Source organism: Eriocheir sinensis, unplaced genomic scaffold (assembly GCF_024679095.1).
Source record: "Eriocheir sinensis breed Jianghai 21 unplaced genomic scaffold, ASM2467909v1 Scaffold436, whole genome shotgun sequence".
Taxonomy (NCBI): domain Eukaryota; kingdom Metazoa; phylum Arthropoda; class Malacostraca; order Decapoda; family Varunidae; genus Eriocheir; species Eriocheir sinensis.
In genome coordinates, this window is record NW_026111761.1 from 61,414 (window position 1) to 74,851 (window position 13,438).

The following is a 13,438-nucleotide window of genomic DNA, read 5'->3' on the forward strand; positions in this document are numbered from 1 at the left end:
TAGTGTGGCCGAACCCTTAATTAAAGAGGGTATGTGGTAGTTGTAGAGGTGGTAATTAAGTGGGTGAGTGGTTGTGGTGGTGGTAGTATCAGTAGTGGCGGGGTTAATTAGTTAGTTAGTTAGTTAATCGTATGCTATATAGAGGGTGGTGATGGTTGTAGTGATCTTAGGCGTGTGTGTGGTAGTGGTTGTGGTAGTAGTGGAAGTGGTAGTAGGTGGGTGTGGGTGGTTAGTGGTGTGAGGAGTGGAGCAGTAGGCTAAAGAAGGTAGTGATAGTTATATATTGGTCTCAGTGGGTGGTTGTGGTTGTGGTGGTAGTATAGTGGTAGTAAGGGTTGTGAGGTAAGGAACAGTGGGTTAAAGAAGGTGGTATTTAGTGTGGTGGTAGTTATAGTGGTGGTTGATGGGTTGTAGGGTTGTGGTATGGTATAATTATTAGTGGTATTATTTCTCACTTATTTTCATAGCCTACCATCGAAAACCCATTTACTAAAAAAAAACAACAAATAAAAAATATCTAGTAGGGGTGACTAAGGTAAAATTAGTCTACGGTCAACATCAACTATGCTGATTCAAACGACAAATTCTTAATATTATTGAGCACAGTACAAAAGGAGAGCCAGGATGATACAAATATTATAAGCTACTATATCTGTAAATCCAACACACACTTAATATACCGAGAAGGATATATGGAATGTATTAGAATATATCTATCGACATTTTTTTTTAACTGAAAGGGTCAAATACTTGGAAAATGAATCCACGCTTATGTATCTACTACATTTATTATTTTTATTAGGTATACCATGTTTATTAAGTTAACCCGCTCATAAACGAGTGATTAAAGAGTAATTTTGATAAAGCTTTACCATCATACTCGACAGATATGTTTGTTTGATAACCTTAATTCTTGCCCGTCAGACATATAGCCTACCCTTTTGCCTTTCCTCCTCTGATTTGTAACATTCATTCATTCTTCATTTTATTTGCTTCATCTTATTTATTTATTCTTATTATTCTTATTTATTTACCTCTTATTTATTTATTTATTTGCATCCTATTTATTTATCTTCGTTTGATAACCTTCTTGACCGTCACTAATAGCCTACCCGTTTTCCTTTCATCCTCTGATTTGCAACTTATTCATTCATTTTTCCTTTTATTTGCTTCATCTTATTCATTTATTCTTATTATTCTTATTTATTTGCTTCTTATTTATTTACTAGTTTATTTATTTGTATCCAATTTGTTTATCTTCCTACTTATTCCTTTTTTGTTTCGTTTCATTTTACCAACACTGTGCGATTATTCCATTGGTACGTAGATTACAAAAGCATTTCTCTCCGTTCATTGCCTTTCTTTTTATTTATCAAACCACCAACAAATTATAATATCTTCCTATAGTGTCACATGATATCATAACCTAGAAATCGCACTAAAATCTATCACTCTAAACCCAACTTAACCTTATTTTTATTTTTCTTCCAGGTTCATTACACGCAAATTCAACCTCCTCTTGACAACCATGAACAGGGTCACCATCGCCCCAGGAAAGCCTCCACCAACATCCCTCTTTGGTAAGTACAACCTCTTCCTTGATACTCCCTTAGGTCATGTTATTCAGTTTCCAATAAAGCTCGATCGCCACGCCCTTCCAAACTCTCATGAAACTCCCTTAATGGTCTTTTTGCAATTGTTCTTCAGTCTCCTCCAAGCTCCCCACGCCTTTCCTATCTCTCATGGAACTTCCTGCGGTCTTATTGCTATTGTGTCCTTGTTTCCACTCGCACAAGCTCCTCATTTGTGTTTCTCCGTCTTGAAACTTTCTTGGGTCATTTAGAGAGAGAGAGAGAGAGAGAGAGAGAGAGAGAGCAAAACAACACACATTGACGTAGGAATATAACATGCGTAGGTGCTTAAGTTCTTGCGTTCGTCTCTGGTGTAAGGGAAGATAAGGGTTACCTGAATTGCCTGGGGATTTATTAGCTCAACACCTGGTCGTGGGGAAAGGCTCATGTGCCCTTTTCTTTATCTTATCTGTATTTATTAGTGTTCGACAGCCGCTCATTAAGGAAGGGTTTTATAAGGGATTGGGGTTGGAATGTCACCTACTTCTGTTTTGTTCGTTCCCTGTTTGTGACGTGTTCTGGGGATTGTTTTTTATGTTTTTTTTTTTTTTTTCGATATGATTTGTTTTGTTGCTGTTGGTTATTGTTGTTTCTGTTATTGTTACTGTTTTCTTTTCTTTTTCTTCGTCTTTTCTTTTTCTTGTTCTTGTTCTTGTTCTTCATTTTGTTATCCTTATATTATTATCATTATTATTATTATTATCATTGTTATTATTATTATTATTATTATTATTATTATTAGTAGTAGTAGTAGTAGTAGTAGTAGTAGTAGATGAGGATAAGTAGGTTGGGTTGATAATATGACGAAGGAAGACGTAATAGAATTGAGAAAAAAAATTGATTAATAGAGGATGAATGGGAATGAGATAGAGGAGGAAGAGGAGGAGGAGGAGGAGGAGGATAATAATGAAGGGGTTGAAAATAAGTCAAATTATGCATGGAAAGTCTTTAGCAGATGTGAGTCGACAAGCATACAGATAGTAACTTAAGGAAGAAGACAATGAACGCAAGCTATATATCTCGTTATGCTGAATCGAAATGCTAAAAACTCCATAAAAATAGCTATCATTAAACACTAAATACTGAAAATAACCGTCCATAGCCATGATTCAACCCTTACAATAATAACGCAATATGGTTATCTATGATACTATACGATACCAATTCAGTGTAACATTTCATAAAGCATTAAAAACTGGTCTCATTGACAGTACCGTAAAAACATGTTACCATAAACCTCGGTAACCCAACCCTCATCTCTGCCTCCTCCCCCACCATGTGCAAGGAGGCAGATGAGGGGTGATAGTTAGGTAATGGGAGCGAACCTTTCATGAATTAATCTAGCAAATAAAATCGGCCAAAAACATAAATATCTAGTCATCCCTACCGAAAGAGAAACAGACATGACGATATTAACCCCTACAAACGATTCCGTATGACTAATTTTGAACTTAATACCATGACCACTGACCTTAATTTGGCGATGATGCAGTAATCCTGGCTGAGTCGCTGAAGATTCTGGTGATGGCTCTCGCGGGACTGAACGAGGAGGCGAAGCAAAGGGGACTCAAGATATTCTGAGCCACTACCAAGGTGCAGGTGTTTGGAGGCTTGCTGGATGAAACGGTACAGTCTGTCCATGCGTGTGGTGACGAAATTGAGATCTTGGAAAATTTCTCATACCTTGGTGGCAGAATGCTGAACAACGGCGAGTGCTGTCAAGAGGTCTGACGGTGGATTGGCTTGACCTTTGACCGTTTTGAAATTTCTGACCACATTGACCGTCACGAGCAATTTGACCGTCACGAGTACTTTGACCGTCACTTGACCGCTTTCACCTTCCCTTGATCACTTTGACTTTTCCCTAACCACCTCGGGCACTGTAACATTTCCTGCATCCCTTTTGATCATTTTAACGCAGGTAATTGTCAGTACTCTTAAACACATCATTACACACTACGGCCATTGTGGTGTAATAAAAAGGGGGACGGGAAAGAGAGAGGGCAACACGCAACTTCCGTACATTAAAATAAAAAAATCTTCACCACACACATTTTTCTGGGGCCGCTGAATATCTAAGTAAGTTATCGACGGCGTTAATTGGCTACTTACCTGGGCTGCGGAGGTGAAGCCCGGCGGGAGGCGACGCTCAGGGAAGTTACTGGAAAGGTAAGGAAAGGAAAATTATTAGTGACAAATGACTGATTGGCTGACGAACTGACTGATTAGGATTTTTTTTTTCTTTACATCCCCGCCTATAGCCCAAGCCCGTCATGGCGCAAGAAATTTTATAGTGGTGCCAGTTATGCTTGGCTCTTGCTGCTCCCCGGAGCTCATTCTTGATTCACTGGACGGTTCCTTTTAGAGTCCGGGTTGATGGGTGGTCTTCTGGACAGCATGTGGGTAGTCTTAGGCCACTCGGCGGTGACTGAAAAACCCTTACTGACTGACTGAATGAATGAATGAATAACTAACAGAATTACTAACTCTCTCTCTCGTCATGCATTCGCCATCCTTAATAAGTTAGGTAACACGGCAAGGAGGAGGAAGAGGCGGGACACACTTCTGCTGCCCTCTTTTCCTGCTGCCGTTGCCGTCCGGCTCTCAGCTCACTTTCGCTTTCCCTCGTTGTCTCTCACTTCTGCACTTATTTTATATTCAGACGTATTTCAATTATCATCACCACGATGAGAATTGACGTTGTTCTGGCACTGGTGTGGTGGGCCTTGGCCACCAATCTGCTTCTGAAGTACACCGGGCTCGGCCCTACAACCCCGCCAGCCGAAGGGCTGCGCGCCGCCGGGCCTGTGGAGGGAGAACCCCCGGCGGGACAGCTCGGGGCCCACAAGGCCTGGGTGATTGCTGATCTGCTGGCCGAACAAGAGCGGAGTCAGCTGGCGTTGCAGGACCTAAAAAGACAAAACGCCCTCTTGTCCGTCCTTCTACTTCAGGCCATAGATGAAGCCAGCGTCCTGCACAGGGCGGTGCTGGCTCAAGAAACGGCTTGGAGAGAAAGAGCAGCAAAGATTAGCGCTGGAGGAAGAAAACAGCGGCCTGATCAATGACCTTCACTTATAGCGACGCGAAAAGCGTCCTGCTCAGTGACTTATCTAACGCTGGAAAAATAATTCACAGGCTCCGAAAATTCGTGTCCTTATTCCAGGAAGAAAACCACGGCCTGCTTAGTGATCTGTCTAACGCTAGGAATGAAATTGACAGGCAGCAAAAAGTCGTGTCTTTCTCCCGGCAAGAAAATAACGACCTTATCAAAGCGCTGGCCATATCCAAGGCTGAAAATAACGATCTTGTCAGAGCGCTGGACATTTCCAAGGATGAAAGTATCGACCTTATCAAAGCGCTGGAAATCTCCAAGACTGAAAATAACGATCTTGTCAGAGCGCTGGACATTTCCAAGGATGAAAGTATCGACCTTATCAAAGCGCTGGAAATCTCCAAGGTTGAAAATAACGATCTTGTCAGAGCGTTGGACATTTCCAAGGATGAAAATATCGACCTTATCAAAGCGCTGTAAATCTCCAAGCATGAAAATAACGACCTTATCAAAGCGCTGGACATTTCCAAGGATGAAAATAACGATCTTGTCAGAGCGCTGGACATTTCCAAGGATGAAAATAACGATCTTGTCAGAGCCCTGGCCATATCCAAGGCTGAAAATACCGATCTTGTCAGAGCGCTGGACATTTCCAAGGATGAAAATAACGAAATTGCCAAGGCGCTGGCCATATCCAAGGCTGAAAATAACGATCTTGTCAGAGCGCTGGACATTTCCAAGGATGAAAATAACGACCTTATCAAAGTGCTGGCCATATCCAAGGATGAAAATAACGATCTTGTCAGAGCGCTGGACATTTCCAAGGATGAAAATAACGACATTGTCAATGCGCTGGCCATATCCAAGGCTGAAAATAACGATCTTGTCAGAGCGCTGGACATTTCCAAGAATGAAAATAACGATATTGTCAAGGCGCTGGCCATATCCAAGGCTGAAAATAACGATCTTGTCAGAGCGCTGGACTTTTCAATGGATGAAAATATCGACATTGTCAAGGCGCTGGCCATATCCAAGGCTGAAAATAACGATCTTGTCAGAGCGCTGGACATTTCCAAGGATGAAAATAACGACATTGTAAAAGCGCTGGACATCTTCATGGAAGAAAATAACAACCTTTTCAAAGCGCTGGCCATGTCCAAGAAAGAAAATGACGACTTTGTTAAGGCGTTGGCCATCTCCATGGATGAAATTAACGACCTTGTCAAAACGCTGAACATCTTCATGGAAAAGAATGACGAACTTGTAAAAGCGCTGGCCATCTTCAAGGCTGAAGATGACGACCTTGTAAAAGCGCTGGCCATCTGCAAGGGTGATGATGACGACCTTGTAAAAGCGCTGGCCATCTGCAAGGCTGTAGATGACGACCTTGTAAAAGCGCTGGCCATCTGCAAGGGTGATGATGACGACCTTGTAAAAGCGCTGGCAATCCCCAAGGCTGAAGATGACGACCTTGTAAAAGCGCTGGACATCTGCAAGGCTGAAGATGACGACCTTGTACAAGCGCTGGATATCTGCAAGGCTGAAGATGACGACCTTGCACAAGCGCTGGATATCTGCAAGGCTGAAGATGACGAGCTTGCACAAGCGCTGGATATCTGCAAGGCTGAAGATGACGACCTTGTACAAGCGCTGGATATCTGCAAGGCTGAAGATGACGACCTTGTACAAGCGCTGGATATCTGCAAGGCTGAAGATGACGACCTTGTACAAGCGCTGGATATCTGCAAGGCTGAAGATGACGACCTTGCACAAGCGCTGGATATCTGCAAGGCTGAAGATGACGACCTTGCACAAGCGCTGGATATCTGCAAGGCTGAAGATGACGACCTTGCACAAGCGCTGGATATCTGCAAGGCTGATGATGACGACCTTGTAAAAGCGCTGGATATCTGCAAGGCTGATGATGACGACCTTGTAAAAGCGCTGGATATCTGCAAGGCTGAAGATGACGACCTTGTACAAGCGCTGGATATCTGCAAGGCTGAAGATGACGACCTTGTAAAAGCGCTGGATATCTGCAAGGCTGAAGATGACGACCTTGTAACAGCGCTGGATATCTGCAAGGCTGAAGATGACGACCTTGTACAAGCGCTGGATATCTGCAAGGCTGAAGATGACGACCTTGCACAAGCGCTGGATATCTGCAAGGCTGAAGATGACGACCTTGTACAAGCGCTGGATATCTGCAAGGCTGAAGATGACGACCTTGCACAAGCGCTGGATATCTGCAAGGCTGAAGATGACGACCTTGCACAAGCGCTGGATATCTGCAAGGCTGAAGATGACGACCTTGTACAAGCGCTGGATATCTGCAAGGCTGAAGATGACGACCTTGTACAAGCGCTGGATATCTGCAAGGCTGAAGATGACGACCTTGTAATAGCGCTGGATATCTGCAAGGCTGAAGATGACGACCTTGTACAAGCGCTGGATATCTGCAAGGCTGAAGATGACGACCTTGTACAAGCGCTGGATATCTGCAAGGCTGAAGATGACGACCTTGTACAAGCGCTGGATATCTGCAAGGCTGAAGATGACGACCTTGTAAAAGCGCTGGATATCTGCAAGGCTGAAGATGACGACCTTGTACAAGCGCTGGATATCTGCAAGGCTGATGATGACGACCTTGTAAAAGCGCTGGATATCTGCAAGGCTGAAGATGACGAACTTGTAAAAGCGCTGGATATCTGCAAGGCTGATGATGACGACCTTGTACAAGCGCTGGATATCTGCAAGGCTGATGATGACGACCTTGTAAAAGCGCTGGATATCTGCAAGGCTGAAGATGACGAACTTGCACAAGCGCATGATATCTGCAAGGCTGAAGATAACGAGCTTGTAAAAGCGCTGGCCATCCCCAAGGCTGAAGATGACGAGCTTGTAAAAGCGTTGGCCATTTCCATGGATGAAATTAACGACCTTGTCAAAGCGGTGGCCCTCTCCAAGGAAGAAAATGACAACTTTGTCAAAGCGCTGGCCTTCTCCAGTGAAGAAAATGACGACCTTATCAAAGTGCTGGACATCTTCATGGAAGAAAATGACGACCTTGTGAAAGCGCTGGACATCTTCATGGAAGAAAATAACGACCTTGTTAAAGAGATGGTCATCCCCAACGTTGAAAATGGAGGACATGCCGCCCATGAATCTGAGGAAGTCGGTCCTGCAGATGACGAGCCCAATCTTCAAACGTCACTCGTTCCCGTCGAGGAGGCCAAGGATACAGATGACTTGGATTACAGTATTGAGCACGTTCCAGTCGACGGAATCTGTGACACTGACGAGGGCTATCTACAATAATGACCACGATATGCTCTACTGAGCTCGTTCCTGTTGAGGAATCCACCCCTCCCCTTCCCATCCTTCCCCTCCCATCATTCCCCCGGCGAAACTCCCCTATCGTCGGCCTCCCTATCCTCATCTTTTCCCTCCCCATCCTTCCCCCCGACGTAACTCCCCTATCGTCGGCCTCCCCATCCTCATCCTGCGTTCTCCCATCCTTCCCCCCGACGTAACTCCCCTATCGTCGGCCTCCCATTCTACCCCCCCCCCCTCCCCCAGGCTTCCTCAACCCTGGCAGGCTCTCTCGGTCACCGGCGGTTCTTCGGGCCAAAGGTCTGGTACAATTTATCTTCGAGCCCGGAACATCTTGCACCAAACCGCGCTGTATTTCTCACGTTTCTTAAAACCTTTCTATCTATCAGTAAATTTATCCTAAAGGTACTGTAGTATTTCCATTTGAAACTGGCCGGTGGGGTGTAGGCCTATGTGGGTCAGCACCGCCCCATATATCTGCCACACACTCTCAAGACTTCTCGCTTCCTCTCATATGTCAGCTACTTAATACCTTTCAATTAATTTAATTAAATGGCTGGATAATCTAATATGGTCATAGTGTTGAGATTGTGTCGTTTTTAGGATAATAACCAAAATGATGTCTAAATGCCGCGACACTGGACAACGTTGGGAGAGAGAGAGAGCAAAACAACACACATTGACGTAAGAATATAACATGCGTAGGTGCTTAAGTTCTTGCGTTCGTCTCAGGTGTAAGCGAAGATAAGGGTTACCTGAATTACCTGAGGATTTATTAGCTCAACACCTGGTCGTGGGGGAAAGGCTCACGTGCCCTTTTCTTTATCTTATCTGTATTTATTAGTGTTCGACAGCCGATCATTAAGGAAGGGTTTTATAAGGGATTGGAGTTGGAATGTCACCCACTTCTGTTTTGTTCGTTTCCTGTTTGTGACGTGTTCTGGGGATTGTTTTTCTATGTGTGTGTTTTTTGTTTTTGTTTTTCGATATGATTTGTTTTGTTGCTGTTGGTTATTGTTGTTTCTGTTATTGTTAGTTTTTTTTTTTTTTCTTCGTCTTCTTATTTTTCTTGTTCTTGCTCTTGTTCTTCATTTTGTTATCCATATTATTATTATTATTATTATTATTATTATTATTATTATTATTATTATTATTATTGTTGTTGTTGTTGTTGCGTAAGGCACTGGTATGTTGGTATTAACTATAGAGGCATGTGGAATCTATGGTGTTTAAGGTGACTTACGGCTGTTGTTGTTGTTGTTGTTGTTGTTGTTGGTGGTGGTGGTGGTGGTATTTAAAATCGTTTTTGTTGTTGTTGTTGTTGTTGTTGTTGTTGTTGTTGTTGTTTTGCTGAACTGACTTTCTACTCATTTGACCGGCTTATTATATTGAGGTATTTTTGCTGTCTACTTTATTTAGCTTCTGTTAAACATAGATACTTGAATGCGAATAAATAAACACACACACACACACACACACACACACACACACACACACACACACCACATCATTAATAGCATAAATGAATATTCTTTAAAAAAAATTACAATGATCCGAATGATTTTGTAAACCTAAACATTTCTACAGTTTGTGCATGGCTCTAATACATATAAATCTTTGCATCCTTTAATAGTATGTGTTTCTGAATAAAAAAAAATAGTTAGGAGCAGCGAGTAGTGGGCTTTTTTATTATTATTTCCTTTTTTGTGCCCTTGAGCTGTCTCCTTTGTTGTAAAAAAAAAAAAATAGTGTACCGTTTCATGTCCTGTCTTGTACGTGTGGGAAAATGTATGATGCTAAAAATATGTTTGTTATTCTAGCATTTTTACTCATGGTAGTTATTTAGTCTATATAATGTTTGATATGTAAGTTTCTCAGGACGCACATCAGTCTTCTTCCCTCAAAAGGATTCACAGCAGTCCACCTTCAAACTAATTCATTTTCCTCGTTTCCTCGAGTTTACACGTCAAACACAAAATGACGACTTTGTAACGAGTCACTTCAGGAAGGTTAACTACTTCTAAAACTCACGATATTCTACTCATATTGAAGTGACATTTTCCAAGTACATGACATTTAACCAAGACATGACATTTACCAAGTACATTTTCCAAGTACATTTTCCAAGTACACTGTTTTTGTCTTGTTTGTTGAAAAGTAGGAATATCGTGTTGGTGGTGTCATTCCTACGTGTTAATGACTGATTCAGGAGTTTTAAGCTGTTGTTTTTTTAGTTTCTATTCTCACACATTTTTCCAACGGTGTCACAAGTGTGTTTTGGTGACTAATTCCTCATACGGTTGTTTTTATCGGTGGCAATCTTACGTAGCAATAGCTATTTAGGTGACATTTTCTTAAGCAGTCGTGTTTTCCATTTAATATGAACACTCTCGTAAAGAATCGGGAACCTCAAACGTTTTTTTTTTTTCTTTTTTTTTTTTTTGCGTTTGCCGTGAATCCTCTAGTTGGAAAGGAGGAATATGGAAGCCTTACTAAACTTGGCTTCTTTTGTCTTCAAGTCCATGTTTCTTTCACTTCATATGCATCCTGTTTTTGGTAGTGTGGTATATATGTCATTCGTGCTACTCGTTCTGCTGGCTTCGAACATGCATGGCTTGTTTTCTTGTTTTCTGCAAGTGATAGGAGTCTTTAGGTTCAGCATAAGAAGGTCGGCATGCTCAGACGATTCCTCCTCTCATATCACCTATTTCCAGAGGCCGAAAAGGAGATTAATCAGGTTCTCATGGGTGTCTTTTTAGGTTCACGGTACAAAAGAAGGGTCAAACTACCACCAGGGTCACAAAACTACCCATGGAAATGCCCACGGTATGCTCAGACGATTCCTCCTCTCACATCACCTATTTCCAGAAGCCGAAAAGGAGATTAATCCGGTTCTCATGGGTGTCTTTTTAGGTTCACGGTACAAAAGAAGGGTCAAACTACCACCAGGGTCACAAAACTACCCATGGAAATGCCCACGGTATGCTCAGACGCGTCCTCCTCTTACATCACCTATTTCCAGAGGCCGAAGAGGAGATCAATCAGGTTCTCATGGGTGTCTTCTTAGGTTCACGGTACAAAAGAAGGGTCAAACTACCACCAGGGTCACAAAACTACCCATGGGAATGCCCACGGTATGCTCAGACGCGTCCTCCTCTTACATCACCTATTTCCAGAGGCCGAAGGAGATCAATCAGGTTCTCATGGGTGTCTTTTTAGGTTCACGGTACAGAAGAATGGTCAAACTAGCACCAGGGTCATCAACTACCCGGATGGAAATTCCCACAACTCTTACGAAAGTCACATCAAATATATGTGAGAGGGCATAGAATTGTGAAAGAATAAAACATTCCTAATTATCAAATTATCGACGCCACTCGTATATGTTATTATCTGCCCAGGGAGCGTCTCGCCAGAGGGCATTGGTAGGCTCCTGGGGTCTCTGCATGTCATTCCCCCAGGAGTCGAAGCCTTGGGAGATGCTATAGACATCCCCAGGGTCGTGGCGGACTGGCTGGGCGTCGAGGGTGATGTAGTGCCGTTGGGGTGTTGGGTTGTGGTTGTCTGCGTCCCACCTCCCTCCGCCGGGCTCTCCACCGTACTCCCAGCTGACGGACCGAGGCTTCCTGTCGTTGCTAAGTGAGGTATGCCGTAGTATTGGCCTCGGGATGAGCTCCGACGTGGGTATTACTTGAGGCAAAGGTGTGCGAGGGAATTTCATAGGAGCTGCGCGTGGTGTGTAAGGGACAACCTGGAGGAGTGAGGAAAACTGGTTAGAGAATGAAAAGGGATGTGATTGCTTTATGAACAGACGTGCCAGTAGTGTTGGTGCAGGACTAGCAACTCTATGTGACAACCTGGAAATGAGGAAAAACTGGGTGCCAAAAGAAAAAGGGTTGTGATTGCTTTCTGAACAGACCTGCCAGTAGTGTTGGTGCAGGACTGGCAACTCTATGTGACAACCTGGAAATGAGGAAAAACTGGGTGCCAAAAGAAGAGGATGTGATTGCTTTCTGAACATACGTGAAGGAGGTGTTGGCATAGGAGGATTACCAACTCTCACAACAGTGTTTTTTGAGGCTTAGGACACTAGAGTAACCATGTCGCTACGGGAAAAGAAAAGGGATGTGATTGCTTTCTGAACACACGTAAAGGAAGTGTTGGCATAGGAGGATTACCAACTCTCACAACAGCGGCTTTTGAGGCTCAGAACACTAGAGTAACCATGTCGCTACCGGAATAGTGATAACGATAAGAAGAGGAAAGGTTGTTATTATTGATGAAATGACTAGGTGGCTTTCATGAATGGTACGGAAGATCTTTAGACAACTCAAAAAACATGAACCTCAAAATCATATCGTTACGGAAACACTGACTACTGAAAAGGGAAAGTTTGTTATTATTGACGAACTGACTGACTGGCTTCTGTGAATATTACGGAAAATCTTTATATACACTCCAAAAAAACATGGACCACAAAGTCTTTAGGAGTAAGTGAAGTAAAAACAAACTCTGCCGTAGATCTTCCTCTTGAAAACTGAGGGAAATGTAAGTAAAGTTTCTAATTGATGAAAAAATGACTGACTTCATGAATGCTACGAAGGATTTTGCTACACTCCAAAAGCCATGAACCTCAAAGTCTTCAAGAGGAACCAAAGTACAGAAGAACTCACTCTGACGTAGATCCTCCTCTTCCTCTTGAAAATCAGCATGAGGAAGCAAGTGAAGAGGACGAGGAGGAGGAGGAAGGAGGAGAGAAGGACGACGATGAACTCAAACATGGACAGGCCCAAGATGCTGTTGTTGTCACCGTCAGGAAGGGTCACCACTGAGTCATCGTCCTCTGTAGTCGTCCAATAGTCATCACTTGTAGTCGTGGCGGGGTCAAGAGAGGTCGTGTCTGTGGTGGTGTCGATGGTGGGGGTTGCTAAGGTTGTGGTGGTGCTAGTTGTTATTGTAGGGGGTAAAGTTGCAGTTGATGTAGTGGTGGTGGGTGTCGGTGTTGTAGTGGTGGTGGTGGTGGTGGTGGTGGGTGCAGTAGTAGTGGTAGTTGGTATTGTAGTAGTGGAGGTGGTAGTGGGTGTGGTAGTGGTGGTGGTGGGTGTAGCAGTAGTGGTGGTAGGTGTAGGAGTAGTGGTGGTGGTGGGTGGGTGTAGTAGTGGTGGTTGTGGGTGGAGTAGTGGTGGTGGTAGTGGGTGGTGGTGGTGGGTGGAGTAGTAGAAGTGGTGGTGGGTGGAGTAGTAGAAGTGGTGGTGGGTGGAGTAGTAGAAGTGGTGGTGGGTGTAGGAGTAGTGGTGGTGGTGGGTGGAGTAGTAGAAGTGGTGGTGGGTGGAGTAGTAGAAGTGGTGGTGGGTGGAGTAGTAGAAGTGGTGGTGGGTGGAGTAGTAGTCGTGGTGGTGGGTGGAGTAGTAGAAGTGGTGGT

The 13,438-nt window shown here is 43.5% G+C and overlaps 1 protein-coding gene across 1 annotated transcript; it reads right to left on the reverse strand.

The window, feature by feature from the left end:
• Positions 1-11,380: 11,380 nt before the first annotated feature.
• LOC126992301 (uncharacterized) lies at positions 11,381-13,160 on the reverse strand. Its single transcript, XM_050850963.1, has 2 exons — positions 12,690-13,160; positions 11,381-11,767 (listed from the first exon to the last, which is right to left on the reverse strand). The coding sequence occupies exons 1-2, from the start codon at positions 12,795-12,797 to the stop codon at positions 11,381-11,383; spliced, it is 495 nt and encodes a 164-aa protein (XP_050706920.1). The 5' UTR covers positions 12,798-13,160.
• Between the last annotated feature and the right edge of the window lie 278 nt (positions 13,161-13,438).